The following is a 19553-nucleotide window of genomic DNA, read 5'->3' on the forward strand; positions in this document are numbered from 1 at the left end:
GCTCCGCCACAGTTTGTGTGACCCACACAAGGAGTGTGGCATAACTCTCACAGCCCAAAAACACAAAGAAGAGGCTGGACCCAGCAACCAAAATCAAACAGCTCTGAATTTTAGAGCAGGTCTGAGCTCGCTCTGTATTTCCACCCAAACCTTACAGCAACAAAGAGCAAGGAGGGGACTTGAATCCAGGGCTGTACGCAGAGAAGGTGTGAAAGGTGAGGATGGGAACTGTTTGGGCATCTCTGGTGCCCACAGCTCCAAGTACTGGTGGGGCAGGGCAGAGACATCAAATACCCATTTTAATATAGGTGTCTCTGGCCAGCTTTCGGCAAAAGGGCCTTTTCCTCAGTGCCCTGCAACAACTCTGTCTGCCAGGAAATTTGTAATGCCTAAACTGGGCTAAACACTAATCTCTTTTCCCCCCTCACCCAGCTTCTGGGGAGGGAAGGGAACGCTGCAAAGCAAGGAAGGGAGGTCGCCACACAAGTGGCTTTTACAGCAGAGCACACAACCTCTCATCTCAGTATATGTGCCACCACCTTTCCTACTTTAAACCTCTTTATTCAACGCAACAGGTGACCTCCAGGCAGATGAGCCATGTCGGACAAGAGAGTCTCAAGGCAAAAACCCTGCCATCACTGCAAGAGCAGGTCAGCGTCAACCCCACCAGACACCTCCACAATCCACTACGAGAAGTTCTGGCTGTACCGTCACTGCTCGTCAGTGCAGCAGAGGGACAGGCAAGCTCAGAAAGCTGGGCAGCTCTTCTCAGGGCTGCTGGCCATGAACGTGGTGTTTCTGGGCAGCGCCTTCATCAGCAGTATGATTTTCAACCACGTGGCCATCACGCTGGCGGACGTCTGGATCCTGCTCTCCATCCTCAAGGTCTTGTGCCTGTGCTGGATTATCTACTACCTGCTGGGCACCAGTCGGCAGCCGCACGCGGTGCTGTACCGGGATTCCCATGCTGGGCCGATTTGGATTAGGGGTAAGTTCTTCCTTTATCTTCTCTTGCCTTTTCCTTTCTTCTCAGTACTTGGAAGATAAAGAAATTCTTCCCCCACTACTAAAGGAGCTAGGAGCCATAGAAGATGTATTTAGGGCATTGGGAAGCTCCCAGTGCCCTGTCAGCTTGTGGTGTGATGCTGGGGGAGACAGGGGCACAGTGGATGCCACAGAGAAGGACCAGAGCAGCCAGGACAGTCTTGAGCTTGGCTTCCCTTCAGCCTCCAGACCAGCTTTGCTGTGGTCCCTTCCCAAAGCAGAACCCAGGCATCTCCCACCTGCAGCCCAGCAAATGAGCACAGGGGGAGACACGCAGGAAAGGTTTTAGGCACAGCCACTCTGCAAAGTGAGATTTGCCCACATTTACCCTCCAAGGGTGTCAGCAGCCCCACGCCACCATTATCCCTGTTTAACATCACAGCAGCCTTGTTTCCAGGGGAAGATTCCTGCCCAGCGAGTCACACCCCAGTGACACCCAGGCTTTCTTGGGAGATATCCCATCAGTAGTTGCTCCACTTTGTGAAATGACACTTCTCAAAGCAGCCCAGGTCTGTTATGGAGTTTTTAATTAGCACACAGTCTTGTTAACTAAGCATGGAAAAGGGAGGAAAGCTGCAAGGTACAGGAGCATCTAAAGCTGTAGAGAGGTGTCCAAGGCAAAGGACAGAAACAATCAAAGGGTCGTAACTTCTGCAGACTGGTGCTGCCAAAAGCCTTAGAGCTGCATTCATCCCACAGTTTCTCTGCAAGGCGGAAACCGTCACCGGCCATTACCTTACCTCTGTTACCCCAGATTGCACAGAAAAGACCAAAACCCTGTTCCCACCTTGTATCCAAGCACAAAAAGATACCTTGTGTTGTCTCAACACCTTAAACAAGCCAAAGCACACAACCAGGTTCAGGGATCAGGCTCCCCTTTGTCCCCTTATCTCAAAATCATGAAACTTCCAGGCAGAAAAGCCTCCAGCTCCACCCAGATCCACGATGCACAAGGTCTCCAGTCCCCAGCCAGGCTCAGATGCTCCACCGGCATGTCTTTATTTACTGGTGCTTTTGCTGTTTGCCCAGGGTCAGTGCTGCTGTTTGGCAGTTTCAGCATCCTCCTGAACGTGTTTCAGATTGGCTACAGCGCAATTCTCATCCAGTGCAAATCCGGAGTGGAAATAGTGTTCCCCACCATTGAAATCCTTTTTATCTGCACCCAGGTACTGCACCTTACCCTTCTGGAAGCTTGCTTATTCTCTCTGCCCCATTCCCAAGAGTCCAAGGGGTGGAAAGTGGGTGCACATGAGGCACTCTCATGAGTATTAAAAGGCACTAAAGCATCACATGCCATTTTAACTACCACCCACACCGCTCATATGCCAGACAGAGACAAAGTAGTAAGATTAGAAAGAAATCGCTCTGGCAATACCTGCTGTACTGTAGGATCCAAAGGAGTTTATTTTGAAGCCAAGTAGGGCGAGAGGAGATGAAATTTCAGATTTTGCCAGGGGTGTCTTTGCGCACCAGTCTGAGACCCAGCCCCTCTCTCCATTTGCACATCCCCCAACAAAACCCTTTGTGTGCAACGATCTCTCACACCCTTTGCAACTTGTTACTCTCGTACCAACCCTCTTCTTTGCAGGCCCAAAGCCATATTTGAGAAGTGAAGTAGTTCCCATCTCAGAAGCAAATACCCGCGTACATACAAGACAGAGAAAAGCAGATCTAGATCTGCGTTAGGGGCAGGCACCCACACACTGCTGTCACCTAAGGATGCCAGCACACGCCGAGATGCGGGTGCACACATGTCCCTGTGCCTCTTGCATGGCAGCAGGTTTACTCCCACTCGGGCATGTACCTTCTTGCCTGCCAGTCCCTTTCCACCAGGCATGTAGCAGGCTGCCAGCGTCACCCCGCTCACGGTGTTGTCGTTATTGATTTGCAGGCCTTTTTTCTGTGGCATCACTCTAAGGACTGCATCCAAGTCCAGCACAACTTCACCAGGTACAGACAGGGGGAAGCAACTCCCTTGTGCTCCTCTAGAGAAACTCTTCTGTCTGCTTATGATCTCGTTATTCCTGCTAGAACTGTCTTCATCTGCTGTCACACAGACTCTCTATATTCTGCATCACACAAGAGCCAAGCTATGACTTGACCAGACCCATCCTCCTCCCACTGACCTGGGCTCACCAGCTCCCTTCGGTTTTCATTTGTGCCTCGGATTGCTGCAAAGCTTGCTGCTCCCTCCTAACCCCAAACACCTTCCTGCTGCATGGCTCGGGGACCAGCTTGCTGACTGGAGGTGGTGGTGGGGGTGGCCTCCCCATTCCCATCACTGGGAGATGTCTCAGGCTTCCCTCCCCTAAGTGAGGGACATTGCCTGCCCTGCTCCTTTGCAAACAGCCAGACGGGAAGGTAACTCAGCTGTGTTTGTGTGTGCAAAGTCACGCACCGATGCCCATATGCAGAACAGGCACAAATAGACTGTATTTGCATGCATTTGTGCATGGGTAAGTGAGAAGCAAATGGCAGCACCACGTGGCAGGTGGACACAGTCTCCACAGGCAACACACTGACCTTTCTCTTCTCCCAGGTGTGGGCTGATGCTGACCATAGCCACTAACCTCCTTCTCTGGCTCTTGGCCGTGACCAACGACACCATTCACATGGAGATAGAGTCTCAGCTGCGGGAGGTGGAGCAGCGATTTGCAGGCAAGGCTCCTTTTCCACATCTGTGTTTCGATCAGGCTGACACAGACGACTTCTAGGGAGACAGCAGCTCTTGATCTCAGGCACTCGGGTATCACAACCGGTTCCCCAAATGCTGCAACTTCCCTGTTGTTGGAAGCTGTCTCGAGATGGGCTGCAAGTGGAAAAAACCTTCAAGGGGGGGTGTGGGGGGGAGAAAACATTTGCTAAACCCTGTTACTCTGAATCCTCACAGCCTTGAGCACAGAGTAGTAATCACTTAACTTCCTATTGATCCTTGTTTCTGAGATACGGAATTGTCGCTGCATGCAAGAAACTCCCAAAGACAGCCATGAAATCCAGGCCATCTCCCTCTTAATTGTTGCCTTCCTCTTCTCATGCTCCAGGCAACGAGACTGCCTCATGCACATGCCCAAACACAACCATCTGCAAAATCTTCCAGAAGGGCTACATCCTGCTCTACCCCTTCAACACCGAGTTCTGCCTCGTCTGCTGCTCTGTGCTGTACGTCATGTGGAAGAACGTGGGGAGACGCATCAGCCACCACCACGTCCCTCACAGCAAGCCCAAGTTCAAGCTCCAGGGGGTGGTTTTCGGGCCATTGCTGGGCGCCGCTGCTGTAATCATCGGGATCTGCGTCTTCATGATGTACCAGATCCAGGCCACCGGCTCAGCCCCCGACCGCCAGGTCTTCGTGATGTATTATTCTTACTACATTGCGCTCCTGCCTCTGATGAGTGTGGGCGCAGTGATTGGGACAATCATCCACGCCTTGGAAAAAAGGGAGCTGGACACGCTGAAGAACCCAACCCGCAGCCTGGACGTGATTCTGTTGATGGGGGCAGCCCTTGGCCAAATTGGCATGTCCTACTTCTCCATTGTTGCCCTTGTGGCCACTGACCCCAGGGACCTGTTGAACAGCCTCATCCTGTCCTATTCTGTCCTCCTCATCTTTCAGAACATCACCCAAAATGTCTTCATCATCGATGGGCTTCACCGGCAGCCCTCTGGGGCAGCAGCTGAGGCCAGACACCCAGAGCATGCTGGGCAGCACGCAGTGCCTTCAGAGCCACCTCGTGAAGAGGACACCATGACAAGCAGCCAACGGAGGCACACAGAGGTGTCTCCCGGCAAAGAGGAAGAAATGAAAGAAGAGCAGAATCATGAAGCCTACAACCAGAGACGAGTGAGCATGCTGGAGCTGGGACAGGAGATCCGGAAAGCTTCGCTGTCCTATATCCATAGCTACTCCCACCTGAGCTGGAAGAGAAGAGCATTAAGGGAGATCTCGTTCTTCTTAGTTTTGTGCAACATCATAGTAAGTATTGCGCGCTCTGCTGTATCGCAGCTTGGCTGAGCCATGACGACCTGCCATACAGACATGCTCCCCCTGTCTCTCTCTTGGGCTGCTAATTCCAGACAACTCTTGCCCAACAAGTTTCTAGTGAGGCAAGTCAAGATCATTTTTACTATTAATACTCTCTCAACTATAAGGTCTCCCTTTTAACCTTAGAGTCAAATACGGCTAGGCTTTCTGGGTGCAGGAAGGAGACAGCCAATAAATCCATAGACGCCAACATTTTAGCCTCTGGAAAAGTTAAACTCATTAAGGGTGTTTCAGGAGGTAGGTGGAGAAACCAGCAGGGAGTCTGTGTAAACGTGAGTCTCCAGAATTGAAACTCACCCGATAAAAGTACACTGTGCTCCAGGATCTTGAATCAACGTGGATCTTCACTGCAGCCTTAATCCAGGGAAAATAAACTGGCCAAGGAAACAGTGAAATCCTGTAGAAAAATTAAGCCAGCTGGGGCAGAAAAGGCTTATCATTAGGTTTCCAGGAATTCAGCAGGATGTGACTTACAGCAAGGAGTCAGCCACTTAACTAGGGGATTTTCCTTCTCTTCCCTGGCAGGGAGACTCCCCCGATACTCCTGAAATATTCCTACAACAGCTTGAGCCAGTGCTGAGATTAGAGTGCAGGTAGGAGACAGTGTCATCCTCTGACTTCTGCTCTTTTTTCCTTACACCTCTTAAGCTGTGGGTCATGCCCACATTTGGGGCTCACCCCGTCTTCGAGAATGGACTGGAAAAGTCATTTTACGGCTACTCCACCTGGTTCGCCATCGTGAACTTTGGCCTCCCACTGGGTGTGTTCTACCGAATGCACTCCGTCGGGGGACTCCTGGAGGTCTACATCACAGCCTGAACAGAGCTGACTCCCCACCCCAGAGGCTGGGGTGAAACAGTGACGCTGAACAAAGATGCAGTAAGCAGTGGATATGCACACGGAAGCTTTTGAGCTTTTTCCCTCTGGCTTCTGCTTTGACTTCTCCTTGCACAACATGTCTGTGAGTTTCAGAAGAAAAAGAGGTTGGTTTATCCGTTTTTTTCTCCATTAGAGAACAGACTCACAGCCCATAAACAAACTGCCTTACTGCTCTAAGGAAGCATGCACGCTGGTACTTAACAGGAGTCTGCCAGTGGATGCTGTACGGTAGCAAGCGGGACTTTACCAGCTCCTATTCAAATCTTCCAGATAAAAGAATGCAAGAGCAGCCGTCAACAAAAGCAACAAAGACTGATCTACACTCTACAGCGCTTCAAATATCCAGAGTCAAGGACCACCAGCCTGCCACCCTCCACCACAGAAGAAACCTATCAGTACCAGCTGCACCAGAAGCAGATACAGCCACAGTCATTCAGAAATGAACCAAACGTACACTTTGTATGTATAATTTTTCAAAGAGATGTTGGTAGCTACTTTGATGGCCAGAACAGGAACTATTTCTGTTTGCTCCTGGTGCTGACATCTGGCACACCAACTTGTGCGAGTCCCACAGGACCCAGCCCCATTTAGTGCCCAGCTCTTGCAGCTCTCAGTACCGAAGGGCATGACAGGTCTTTGGACCCGCACCAGTTCAGTGCGGATTTCCCCACTATCAAAACTAGATAGATATAAGGCATTATCTTGCCTTAACCGACAATAAACACTATTTTTCCTCACAGGCACTCACAGAGCCCCAAGTGAGAAACACTAGAGAAATACTATGGCCAATCTTTACTTGATGCTACCCGTGCACGATGTTATTACCAGCGTGCACTAGCAAAGGCCTCACCCTTGCACGCAGAGCTCGTTCAGGAAAGAGCTACTGCCAAATCCACTGCGGATCCCTCCCTACCCCAACACTCCAATCCTCCCTGCTGCTTTGCACATCCACAAACATTTTGCAAGGTGCACTGTGCATCAGGAACACACCTGCACAGCACGGTGCCTGATCAAAGACCCGTTAGTACCTTTCCATAGGAGACACTTGCTTTGAAAGCACACGGGAGAGCAAGGGGGCTTGCGACTATGGGTCCCAAAAACAGAGCCTGATGAATGGAAATAGATTGAAATCTCACATGTATCTTGTGAAATCTCTGGGTCCGCCCTGCACTCTGAGACCAGACTCAATGTCAACTGACACTGACCATTCTTGCATTCAGAGGTTATATGAGATTGAAAGGGCAGGCCCTGTTTTACTATCAATCAAAATCTTTCATGACTCTTAACCATGGCCAAAGTGGCACGGTACAAAACCCACCCACGTTATTGTTTCTTTTCTCTATAAAACAATCTCAGAAGCAGTGTGGGTTTAGGATCAGGGCCTATTTAGGGGTGGTTTTTTTGTGATCCCCTAGAAAAGCAAAATCTCTAAGACAGTAACAGTGATGAGAGCCAGGAACTCCTGACCCCGCATATCCCACTCCCCTCCGGATTCAGCACTCAGGCAACGCTACCACCTTTCTGTGAAACTATAAGTGAGAATGATCGCACGAGCATGAACTTTGCCCAATAAGTGTTTTTCCTTAGGCCTGTGTCAACAGAAATATGTCATGAGAAATAACAGCTGGATAAATTAGGCTTCAATAAAGTTAATTATTATTCTCATGTCACCATTTGTACCAAGGGATCTACAGGAGATAGATGCCAAGGCCTGGCCCTTTCAAATGATAAACATGATCTCAAACCTTCTTCCCAGTTACTGACAGTCTGGAGGCAAGCAATGATGTACTTCATGGGCAAACCTATGTCCTGGATTTTATCTGCAGTGTAACAGATAAAACTGTTTATGTTACTGAGCCTCCACTGAGAAAATTACTTTGGAGGTCTCCCACTGAAATATAAATACTGAGTCCTGCAGGTACTATGTACAAGTATGGGCTGAAAAAGAAGTTGGTTTGTGATTTCTTGCTGGCAATCAGATGGACTACCTGAACACGTGATCAGCAGAAAACAAGAATGAAGCCCACCAGCTCCAACTCTTACCCGCAGACACCCTAGATCAGGTAAGTGGTCAAGGTCCTCTATGTCCTTTCCTAACACAACCCAGTTCTAACACAGCAGAAGGTAAGAAATCCCACAACAGGCAACAGCAAAAGCACTCTTCCAGGCCAAAGAGAAGTGTAGGGTCCAAGGTTTCAGCCCTTTCACTTAAGCAGGTTCTACCTCTGGACTGATTTGTGTCTACGCCCAGGAGGGCTAAAACCATGAACACACAGTTTGCATGCAATTAAAACTGCCTTCAGCTCCTTTCCAAGGCTGACAGCGGGGCTAGGCACAGTCATCTGAAAGCCTAGCGAGAAGCGAGCTAGCTGTGACTCCTGGATCCAACACAGCCATGACGTGACTCTTAACCTGCTCCACCATTTTTTGTCATCTGCCACCCACAAGCACTTCCAGAGCCCTCCCAGGCCCAGGGTGCCCGTTTCACAGGTCTCAAATGCATAAAGGTTTTAGCGCACAGTCCAAAGTCAGGAAACTTGATCCTGTTTGATCTAGTTCCTTTTTTGTACCCTTTGAGGCAGCTCCCTTTGATGATGAAGTGGCCCAAACCACAAAGTTCAGGTTCATTTTCAGGAGTCTTATCTTCATTTCTGATTACAAAAAGCAAAAATCCAGACTGCACAAGAAGCCAGCACATGGTCTCCTAGTAGCACAAAACACCCCAGCATAAGACAAACAAGATTATAAACCTCTCTCTGGGAAAAAGTAAGCAACCAACTACATGTTTCAGATAATCTTTATCTTTCTCTCTGTAAGTAAGCAAATAGTTTACAGTGCAAGTTGATTTCCACAGAACAAAGATCAGACTCCAAACACCAAGAAACAAACAAAAAGGTTTCCAGAGGAACTCACAAAGAAACAAAGCAGAAAAGAGAGGACAGAAGAGATTGTGAGAACCAGCAGATCCACGGGAGGCAAGAGGCAAGCACGTGGGACACAGGATGCCCCGTTCCAGCTGGGAGCTGCAAGTGCCATACAATCAGAGGCTGGCCCCACCAAGTCACATTCTTACATATGAGAGATTCCAAGTAAAACAGAGACCTCACCCTGTTCACATCTGAGCAGAGATGGGGTCAGGATGGGAGTAGTGCTAGATGGCAAAGTGGGTTGGAGATGGGAGGTGGGTGGGGGAGTAACTTCTCTCTCTTTCATACATTTCCTATCCTTCAGAAAACCATTCAGGTTTTATTTCAGCTTTCTACTGGCCTGGGACTACAGTCCACTAAGGAGGAAACCACCTACTATAAGCCAGCAGGAGCCAGCAGTACACTAGAGCAGCACTCTCTAGGAGAGGATGGTCATGTTGCTATCACTCTAGCTTCACAATTTAGGCAAGGGTTACAAGACACAGAAGTGTGTGCCACACCTGTCCCCCTACTTTAAGGTGTGAGGACCAGTTTCCATGGAGATGTCACTGGTTCTAAGCTGTGGCAAGCAGCTCACAGCCAGTGATCCTCCCAGGAGCCTGAACATCAGAGCACCAAGGACTAAACTTTGGTGGAGAGGGAAAGGTCTCAGTTCATGACAGGACCCCTCACATTTCATTGCCTGCAGACCACACGGGTCTAAGACAGCAGCTCCTCCCAGCATAATATAAAATTTGACTCAAACCCCAAGATGTGTCTGCCTACCAATGTGCAACCCCAGGCTGCTGAACCAAGCCAGCAACAGCGGGTCTCCCACCAACTTAATTCCGGATTCCTAGACTGCACATGCTTGGGACCCAATACATTCAAGATCTGCTTAGTCGCTAGCAAAATGCTCTGAAGAACTGAACTTTGCCTCAGCACTCTCCACTCCCTACTGACATGGACATGCTCTTCCTCCTACAACTTCCAAATTCCTCCAGCTTCCCTGAGTGCCTCCCTCAATCCCCTGCCTTAGACAGTAGTGTGCAAAAGACCCTTCCACTCCCTGCACTGCATCAGCCTGCCAGGCAAAGACAGAAGGATATGGTTCCTTTCAAACCCAAGTGACACTGTCCTTTCAGTCAACGGGAGAAGACTTTTAACAGTCACGTCTCTTCTCCTTGTTCTCACTGAGCCAGTCCCTTCCTCCCTGTGCGCTCACGTGGCGTAAGCAGGGCTTTCTGAAGTGACACACACCGCACTGCAACAGCCCACCATGAAGGACAAGCTGCTGGGCCTGGAAGCCAAGGAAAAGCTTCTCATGCCACACTAAAGCACCGGCTACTACAAAACTTCTTAAGCAGCTTTCCAGGAAAGGAGTAGAGGGAGTCAGAACCGAGACACCAATTTTTCCTTCAGCACCTTCTCCCATCATTTGGATGGGAAAGACTTCCCTACCAATATGCAACTGAGACACCAGGGAGACACCTGCAGCCAGAAGGGATGCCCTGGAAACTTTATGGAGCCACAGGAAAGTAACTGCAGTTTCCAAACCCCATCTCCTGCAGGAATAGCAGCTTCTCCCTTGCACTCAATTTACAGCTAGATCTTTTCAATTCAATGTTGACTCTGACCAGGGCAAGGACAGGGTCAGATTGGTTTCCAAACCACATCCAGGAGCAAAAGAGTAACAGAAGAGCTAAGGACAGTCTGATTTCTAGTGCAACCACAACAATGGACAATCCCTTAGACATCTTTCACTCAAGGTTCATGGTGAAGGGTAAGGGAAAAGAAGTGAGCTGGGGGAGGGATGTCCAAGCAGGTCCCAATTAAAGCTTTAAATGACAGGGAGGTAAATGAAGTGATTGTCCTTTTGGTCTCTCAGCTGGATGTGAAATGCAGGAATAGCTGTGATGAAGCAGCACACAGCAGTCCTTAGATCCAGTGTATTTCTCTCAGTAGAGGTAAGTGCTCTCTTAGACCCGTTGAATTTCAAACAGCTTCACATCTGTGTCATACCAGATAGGAGGATCCACATTCCTGAGAGAGAAAGACAAGAGCCACTTTACTTTCTGTGGCCAGGTACACAGAACTCTGATCTCCCAGCCAAGATTACAGGAGCTGACTACACAGAACAACTTCAACTTTGCAAAAGAGGAAATCACTAGCTGAGAGACTATGCACATTAAAGAGATGACAGTACCTACAACAACCCACAAAGCCACAGCTTTGCATGAAATCCCTGCACCATCCCCTCTAGGCAGCTTTTCTATTCCCTGCTGCTGCCAGTTCCCAAACAAGCAGTACTCCCAGAATAACTCCCTTCACGTCACCTGCTCGAAGTTTTGGAGCAGCTGATTCATCCTAGTCTTTTCCAAGGGAACACCATCTTTCTATCCTGTAAATATGACACAACCCAGAGCTGGCCAAGTGCATGCAATTCTCTCTACAGCCACCCCCTGCAAAGTCTGGAAAAGACCAAGTAAGATCACACCCAGCTGGTTTACCTCAAGTAAATAACTCCCCACATGTAGGTCCGGAACCACATGGCAGTGCCCGAGTTAGCCTGGTACTTGCGAATGAGGATGGGGTGAGGTACAGGTAGCAGCCCCACCAGTGTGCCATGCTGCAAGAACTTGAGGATCTCCGATTCATCAGTGAGACCCCTGCAAAGAGACAGATCAGGAACATCCTTAGCATGTCACACAGTCACCCCCAAAACTGCTGCAGCACAGAGTACCAGTCTAAAACAGACACAGAGCTGGCAACCACAGCCACCAAGAACACATGTACTCTCCACTGTAAAAAGAGTGGAGAAGGGATCAGACAAACAAGAAGCTTGGCAAGGAAAGTAACATCACCTCTGCTGAGACTGTGGCGCTTTCAATTATACTTTACAAGGTTTCGCCTGCAGGCCCTCCCAATTCAAACTCTGCCAACCTCACAGAACTCTTCACACACTGCACAGCCCTTTCCCTCCGCAAATGTACGTACTTGTCAATGCAGATCTTCTCCACCTGAGGGACCAGCACCTGTAAGAGCCGCATGATTGTCTGCAGAGGAAGCTTCGACTTCCAAGACATCACCTGTAAGTCAAAAAGCCCACAGGGCCTTAGGAGTTTTTCTACAATTATCTCCACTATATCTACAACAAACGAGGTTTATAAAGTGTCACAAAAGGTGGTGGAGGATCTGAGTGCACAACAGCAACACAATAAATCCTGGAGCACTAGAATTATGAGCCACTCAATGAAGCTAGCAGGGCATTGGTTTAAAACAGGTAAAACAAAATACTTCTTCGCAGATGGCAGTAAGTTTCTGGAGCTTTGACCATACGTCAAATACATTTCCCATGAGGAAATGCTCCTCTACGGGAGTCTCTGCTGGCACAGGAAAGGTGTGTGTGGCATTTCTGCCACAACTCTTTGCCTCATTACTTATTTTCTCTGTCCAGATTCTCTTACCCAGTCAGGAGTTGGGGCCCACTGTCCACTGGAGGATGCACTAGAGAGACGCCTTCGATCCCGTCGGGGATGTGATGCCTCCTATCAATAAATATTATTTTTAAAAAACATGACAAAAAACCAAAAACAAAAGCAAATCACACAAGAACAAGAAATACAACTCATTTTCTGCTGACTCTCCCTGCAGCTTTTCCAGAGCATTGCTGGGAAAGACAGCTCAGCCTGTCCCTAGAACAGATCAAACCCACCAGACATTCATTCACTGAAACCACATGCTTCGACTCAGTGATTAGCAATATTTGATGGAGTTAAGCTGTAGGACCACGCAGCAAGGTCACAACTCCAGTCACCACTACTGACACACTGTTGGAACAATCCACAGCAGGAGAGTTAAAATGGGACCGATAAAAAGACTGTTTAGGCATGCTGCTTTCTTTTAATATGGCGATTAAACAGCTAAAGGCTTTTCAGACCTCTGTGTACTATCTCTAGGAATTTTGGTGTCCATCCTAGAATATCTTAAAACAGATTTTTTCCAAGGGTGGGGTCTCAGAAACTCTTACCTAACAATCCCTTCCCCTTCAGGAATAACACACTCAAACCCTCAAACACAAACACCATCACTAGACACTTTTTTAAAAGCTCTGGTCAAAAGTCAAATGCCCAATTCTCTCTTATTATTCTCACCATCACTCTGTTTTCATTTCTCTTATACAGAAGACACTAGCAGCATCCTGGCTTTCCATATTCATGGCGGGAAGGAAAGAAATAACCCTTTAAAATCACTATCAATCTCTGCCCAAGGTAAAAATGGATTTTGCAATGCACCCTGACCATTCATTACTACAGCCTAGAGCTGACTTTTCTACGAAACAAATGGGAAGAGCACTTCCTTCCAGCAGCCACCCTGCACCTCTGCATCCATGGCTTCATTCACACGTCACCTTCGCAACTAGAAACAGCAGGCTCGGGGCAGAGCTGTGCTGCAATCCACTGGAAGCTGACAGTGCTATACCAGTACTTTTCTGACTGGGGAACAGCTCAAGCCAGCTGCTGGACACAGTGATGTAATGACCCGTGATTATGTTTCATGGGCTGCTGGAAGAAGAAAAATCTTCCTTCTGCAAGTTCTCAGCCAAGATCTCACTTAATGACAACATAATTGTGTGCTTAAGACATCTTGCTGACCGGGGGCCTTCATCTGGTACCAGGAAAGGCCAGGAAGGGTAAGTAAAACTGGCTCTGGGATATTTGGGAATTCCGTTCATTCCAGTTCATTAAAAATCTGAACAGCAATATTATTTTGCTATGTTTGCAGGTACAACCTTATCGTTCAGCCTGTTCTGCTTCAGTGCCGTGTCCTCATCAAGCTTCTAAAAATAAAATTCATAAAAACATAAAGAACTCTGACTTCCTTCAGATGACCCCACCCTCTTCCTCTTTTCTCCTCACTCTCCCACAGCCCTTGCCCCCTTCACAGCTGCCATCCAAATGCTGGCAGCCAGCTGACACGTTTATGAAAGGTACAATGGAATTACACTGAAATGCGGAGACTGTTGAACATTTTATGAGACACTTTTGAAACGTTTATGACTGATAAGGGGAGAACATTTCAACAGATAAAGGAAGGAAATTACATCAGTCGTAAGGGTGGGTATCCTAAAGTTTTATCCAGCATCTCTTATTAATTTATCTCAGCTCAGTAGGTTGGACACATGTTGGAGCACAGAACAAAGACAATGTTCAGATAGTATGAAACACCACAGCCCCTGGAGACAGGTGTGCTACCTGAAGTGCCATGTAACAGGAGTGATGATTCTCCCCAGAGCATGTCCCACACCCGCTGCTTCACTGCCCTCCACCTCCTGGTTCCTTCTTGGCCACCAGCCCACAAATGTTCAGATATGTAAACAGCACTGCTGGAGCCAGGCAGGGCAGCTACTGGGCAACTGTCTGTCTGAGACTAAAGGCCCACATGTGCTCACACGCAAGCAGAACGGATCAGGACATAAGGGTAGAATGTAGGAGTCTTCAGCCTGCTCTGCTAGATTGCAGTGCCTTTGCAAACACCCCCTCTTGGGACCCTGATTCTACAGTACTGTCCCAGCCAAAAGCATGTCGACAGCAAAACAGACCAGAAGATTCTTGTAGCACCACTGGTCCATAGCAGCCCACGATAAAATGCACCATCCCCAGCCCAGCTCATCTACTCCTGCCCAGTTTGCTCTGCACCCAGTGAGAGCTGGTGCATCAATTTGGCCATCCCAGAGAAAACTAAGAGGTGAAAAGCTGGGGAAGTTATGCCTTCCACCACAGGGCAGCCATGCCTCCCATGTGCAAGTGGATGCAACATTCTCACTGAAACTCACCGGACATCAAATGCTCAGGCAGAGCATGAGGTAGCACTAGGTGTATAAATGTGGACTTGCTGAAGGAGGAGAGGACATGCAGGGCAGCCTTCAATTTCCTACAAGACAGCCTAGAGGTTTTTGATACTGGCCAGGAAAGGACACGAACTGAGGAGCTGACAGAGAGGAATAAAAGACTACTGCTCCGCTGAAACTGGAAGAGAGCAGTTTAATAGCTCTTGATGAGGAAAATTAGCAAATATCAGAAGGCTGACATTGCCACCAGAGCCTAGGAGATCAGCACAGCCTTGATTCACAGACCACAAAGCCTCCATCTTGTCTACATGGCCAAGCAGCCACCACTCTGAGGGCACTGTTCACAACACCAGCCAGCCAGAAGATTCTGGTAGAGCTTTCCATCCCAGAAAGAAGGGCGAGGAAAAAGAAGCAGCAGTCAGAACCCCAGTTGAAAGCCTCCAGATCAGGAACACATCCCTTTGCAATTATGCACTTGCTGCTCAGTTGCTTCCACCGTGGAGAAAGCTCACTCCTTTACTGTCCTAGCTCTTGTGTCACTAGCACAAACATGAAACACCCAAGATGATGCAAGAGTACTTCTGAACCATGGTGTTTTCCAGTGCAGTGCATGTGGGCATACTGCCTCTAATATGATGCCTTTCTTCAGTGGCCCAACCAGGTCTCTCCTTCTAAGTCCCCCTTTTGGTTCATTTCACAACCTAGACCTTCCCTACACACCAGAGTATCTGCCCTTACCCCACTCCAGGGCTCCCCATCACTGACAGCTGAGGGTGGGGTACCCTCTAGTGGAAGCTGTGAAGGCTCAGGCTCCAGTGAACGCATGGTCCCATCCTCCGACACCTGTGACTTCTCCGTGAGCTTGTCAATGCCTGTGTTCAAAAGGGGCAAGAAACAAAAACACCTCAAAACCACAAGTGATTTAAATACTCTCAAAAGCAGGGGATTCTTCTCTGCCCTACCATGCAGAGACACCCTATACCTCTGCTGACATCTGAAACTCTCTCCTTTCAACAGGTAAAGCAAGATCTAGCCTTGATTTCACCACCCCAAAGGAGTTTGTTTGCCTCTAGGAAAACACTCCCTGGTGCAAGAGAAACACAGGTTCACACTGATATAATTAAACTGAGGCAAAACATCACGATTAGGACAAATGGCCATGTGGACACTAAGCCTGAGACAAGAGAAACTCAAGACAGTTTACTTCAACTTGTGATCAGCTTGGGCAAACTGATCTGAAACTGAGACTGAAAGGCAGTAAGTCATTTGGAGATGTAAACTCTTAATCTCTTCCACACCCAGTGAAAGGGTGAGTCCACACAGTATCTCACAGAGAAAACAAACCTCTCTCCTGTTACAAAGGTAAACTAAAGCTCACCTGGTGTAGCCACCAAACTTGTCTTTAGTGTCCCTGGTTCAGCAGGGGCAGCAGGACGTGACCCTTCCATGGAGACCCCATCCTGGGAGTTAGTGCGAGAAATAGGCTCAGGAGTTTTCTTCTTGCGCTGCAGACCTTTCTGGATGGACTGCGAGTCTGTGGGTAAGTTGGCGAGCTGGTGAAATACATTCCGCTTGCGGATAACAGCGTAGACCAAGTTTGAGTTCCCTGGGAATCACAGCAACAAAATGAGGAGAAAAGACTCAAAGAGCTCTGTCAATACAGCACAGCTCACTGGGCACACGAAGCGTGACTGTGGAGACCCCACGAGCTCAGAGAACCATGCTTCCACCCATAAAGGCAATGGCACAAGAAAAAAAGAGCAGAACGATATAGTCTTATCCATTACAAAGCAGTGCAGGACATTCAGTGAAATCCTTCCTAGGCTAGAAGGCCGACAAGAAACGGCTTAGAAACTGACATTCAAACAACGGAGAAGAAAAAGAACAGTTTAAACCACATACTAGCACCTATATGGAAGAAAAGGTTGTTAGCCAAGATTCAACATTTCTCCATCTCCAAAAGACTTCACAAAACAAACCGGAGGCATTCCATTTGAGGAGAAACAGGCTTGAAATACCAGAGCCAAAACGTCCGAATTCTTACTGTCTGCAAGGTGGCAGAGAACAGAATTAAACCATCCTCTAACATAAAACACAAGGTCACAGCCACAAAGGCTGGTTGAGGATCTGGCAACCACCACTTGCAAGGTTTCCATTAGGGAAGCAGAATGGCCACTCCCGATTTGCACTTTTAAAGCAAGTAAGTTTTGAGCGGGTTAAGGGGCCTTTGAGCCCCTTAAAGGTAAAAGACTAAAAGACTATCATGCTTTTAAGAGGGAAAGCATAAGGCATTTCCCAGAAAGGCAGCAAGTGCCAAACTTGGTTTGGATGAGGCTGTTTGGTCTTCAGCTCCAGTGACCTGCCACAGCAGAATTGGGAGGCACTTTTAAACACTTAATGAGATGGAAATTCTTCTGTCCTCCCACCTACATTGCTGAGCAACATGAGCCGTTTCACAGCAGCATCCAGCCAGGCACAACTTCAGCGTTACACACACTTTCCTTACTTCTTCTCCTCTGCCCACCTCATCTTTTGGTCTGCAGAAGGCTGAGGCTATGCTAATTAGCTGCCATCTCATTTTGCCCTAACCCAATCTGTCTGGGTCAGGAGCCAACACTGATTACCTACTAACCTGTCGATCTTCGGCAAGTCTCCACGTAACTTATTTCTACACTTCTCCCCTTCTCTCATCTGAACTTTCATGTCATGTTCTCTTGGACTAAACAAATGCAAACCAAATAAATACAGCAGTCTCTTACCATCAAACTGGTACTGAATTATGTTGTTGAAAACTTCCAGCAAGAAGAAAACAAGATGGTGATTCTGGACAGCGGAGAACAGGAACCAGGTGGTGGAAAAAGCCTCCAGGAGATGCAGTAACTTGTTAGCAGCCACCATGGAGAGAGATTTCAGGTACGGAGACACTGTGGAAGTAAAAGAAATTAGAACTGAAGAAAGAACCAAGGTTTATTTATTCACATAAGTACACCACTAAAAATGTTGCTCTTACCACCTTCTCACCCTGCACCTCTGGGAAAGCCTCATGGAATAGATAAGCCCAACAGGGTCCCCCAGAAACACTTCCAAATATAAAAGTGAAACTGAGAAATTGCCTAGTAAAAGCAGGCATTTCTGCCTTTGGAGAGTCTTGCGTAGTTTTATACTAGTAACATCATCTCTGGTGTGCCTCCTGAAAAGCTCACACAACTGGAGCCACCTGGACACTCACTAAGCCCAAGGGACACCACTGCGGGAAGGTGGCACTCCCTGCTGGAAAGGAACAGCACTACCAACCACCCTCAGCGGGCCTTCTGGCAAATGCCCTTCTGCCACCCCAGAGGGGCTCTAGGGACTCTGCCATCCCACCCTCTGCCCCACCTGACTGAGCCCAGGCAATAACCCCGCAGGCAGGTCTGATCTGCAGCTGGCACCTCCAGCTCCAGACTCGAAAGGATCAGTTTCCAGCAGCAGCCACTGACACTGGTCCGTCTTAAGGGGCACAAGTAGGAGCGCAGGGAGAGGGGAGCAAGAGCAGCCAGAGCTGTCGCCTCTGTGGGCTGTGATTCCACACCATGCACAGTGCTTACCGTTCACAACGATGGTGAGCAGGCAGTCAAAGAGAGGCTGCAGCCGCTGGTGCCCGCTAGTTATGATCTTGTGAAAGACCTACGGTAAGGAAGGAGTTCTTGAGCAAGGTAGTACCGTACTGAAAGCACCCTCTCAACCAAAACCAGTGCCACCCCCACAGTAATCGCTTCCTGACACCATTCCTTCCTAGGCAGGGCCCTGCACACTCCACAATTACACAGGTGGGGAAGGCTGCTCTCACTGCAGAGTTGAGCTCCAGGAGTACAAGCTTTCATTTACAAGGAATCCTTTGGGGACATGATTAGGGTTCTACAACACTACAAACAGAAACTGACTGTGAGCTGTTCCAAAACGCACAGGCAACCTGAGACAAAAATAAACCGCCAAGAAATAAGAAACATCTTCACCTCCATTGATTTTGACTCTGAACCCTAATGATAGCTGCTTGAAATGCCACAAAACTAATCATTTCACATTTGATTTTAGTGCAAACTTCTAATTCAAATGTTTGTCCTATTTTTCTTAGCTATACCCTCAGACACAGGAAGATTCAACTGCCTCACAACCAGTTCAGACATTCCCAGTCTTGGCCTTCCCACCTCTAACTGGCATGCCTGTAGAGAAAGCCTGCAGCATAATGAAAATACAGGGATGGTCCAAGATTAATGGAATGTAACAGCAAAACACAGTGTCAAGAATAGTTCTGGTGGGCACATTTCTTCCTACTCCTTCTAATGGGAATCTCCATTTGGAGGTTTATCAGAAGCTGCTGAGAGATTCTTCTCTGGTAAACTAGCACTAACATGACAGGAGGGTACCACCTGAGGCTGGTACTGCAAAACACACAGCTGTTTGTAGGCAGCATCGTGGCCCTCGGCACTACAGACTGAAAGGTGAATGAAACCTTGCAGCAACCCAAAGCTGAAGGGTTGAGCTTGGTATCACTGTTGCTCCCATTCTGACAGAAGTGTCCCACACAGTTCTGGTTACCTGGGACAGAGCCAGCAATGCAGTCAGACCTCCTGCCTTCCCCACCTGCAATCAAGTCTGATAGAGGCCATGCACCCATCCCACTCAAGCCAGTCCCAGAGTCCTTTAGACACCAGTCCAGCATCATCCAGGATCCTGTTATTTAGGATCACCTCATGTAGATGGAATTGCATCTCATACACACGCGCCCTACCAGACACATCACTTCATGTTAACAGTGTACAAAGACCCCACCGGTGCTTGGATGCATCCC

At 48.4% G+C, this 19553-nt stretch overlaps 2 protein-coding genes across 4 annotated transcripts in view; one reads left to right on the forward strand and one right to left on the reverse strand.

The window, feature by feature from the left end:
* The first annotated feature begins 582 nt into the window (after positions 1–582).
* On the forward strand, positions 583–9349 carry OTOP3 (otopetrin 3). Its single transcript, XM_037407734.1, has 6 exons — positions 583–988; positions 2074–2210; positions 2936–2994; positions 3584–3702; positions 4086–5017; positions 5735–9349. The coding sequence occupies exons 1-6, from the start codon at positions 598–600 to the stop codon at positions 5903–5905; spliced, it is 1809 nt and encodes a 602-aa protein (XP_037263631.1). The 5' UTR covers positions 583–597; the 3' UTR covers positions 5906–9349.
* The window catches only part of HID1 (HID1 domain containing), a 31780-nt gene continuing 20971 nt past the window's right edge, over positions 8745–19553 (reverse strand). For 2 of the 3 annotated variants that reach the window (XM_037407706.1, XM_037407719.1), the window contains exons 12-20: positions 18310–18388; positions 17482–17646; positions 16101–16328; positions 15461–15594; positions 13664–13711; positions 12339–12419; positions 11869–11960; positions 11382–11540; positions 8745–10914 (exon numbers count right to left, since the gene is read on the reverse strand). In XM_037407706.1, the coding sequence (XP_037263603.1) occupies positions 10851–10914; positions 11382–11540; positions 11869–11960; positions 12339–12419; positions 13664–13711; positions 15461–15594; positions 16101–16328; positions 17482–17646; positions 18310–18388 (1050 nt within the window). In that variant the 3' untranslated portion in view covers positions 8745–10850. The remainder of the gene's footprint in view (positions 10915–11381; positions 11541–11868; positions 11961–12338; positions 12420–13663; positions 13712–15460; positions 15595–16100; positions 16329–17481; positions 17647–18309; positions 18389–19553) is intronic. The other variant, XM_037407714.1, reaches the window with a different exon arrangement.

This window comes from Falco rusticolus, chromosome 1 (genome assembly GCF_015220075.1).
Source record: "Falco rusticolus isolate bFalRus1 chromosome 1, bFalRus1.pri, whole genome shotgun sequence".
NCBI classification, from domain to species: domain Eukaryota; kingdom Metazoa; phylum Chordata; class Aves; order Falconiformes; family Falconidae; genus Falco; species Falco rusticolus.

Excerpts from the sequence above, each read along its gene's own strand:
- OTOP3 (XM_037407734.1), top strand. The coding sequence starts at position 598 with ATGTCGGACAAGAGAGTCTCAAGGCAAAAACCCTGCCATCACTGCAAG. Across the intron at positions 2,211-2,935 it reads TCCTTTTTATCTGCACCCAG|GCCTTTTTTCTGTGGCATCA; the intron begins GTACTGCACCTT and ends ATTGATTTGCAG. Across the intron at positions 5,018-5,734 it reads TAGTTTTGTGCAACATCATA|CTGTGGGTCATGCCCACATT; the intron begins GTAAGTATTGCG and ends ACACCTCTTAAG.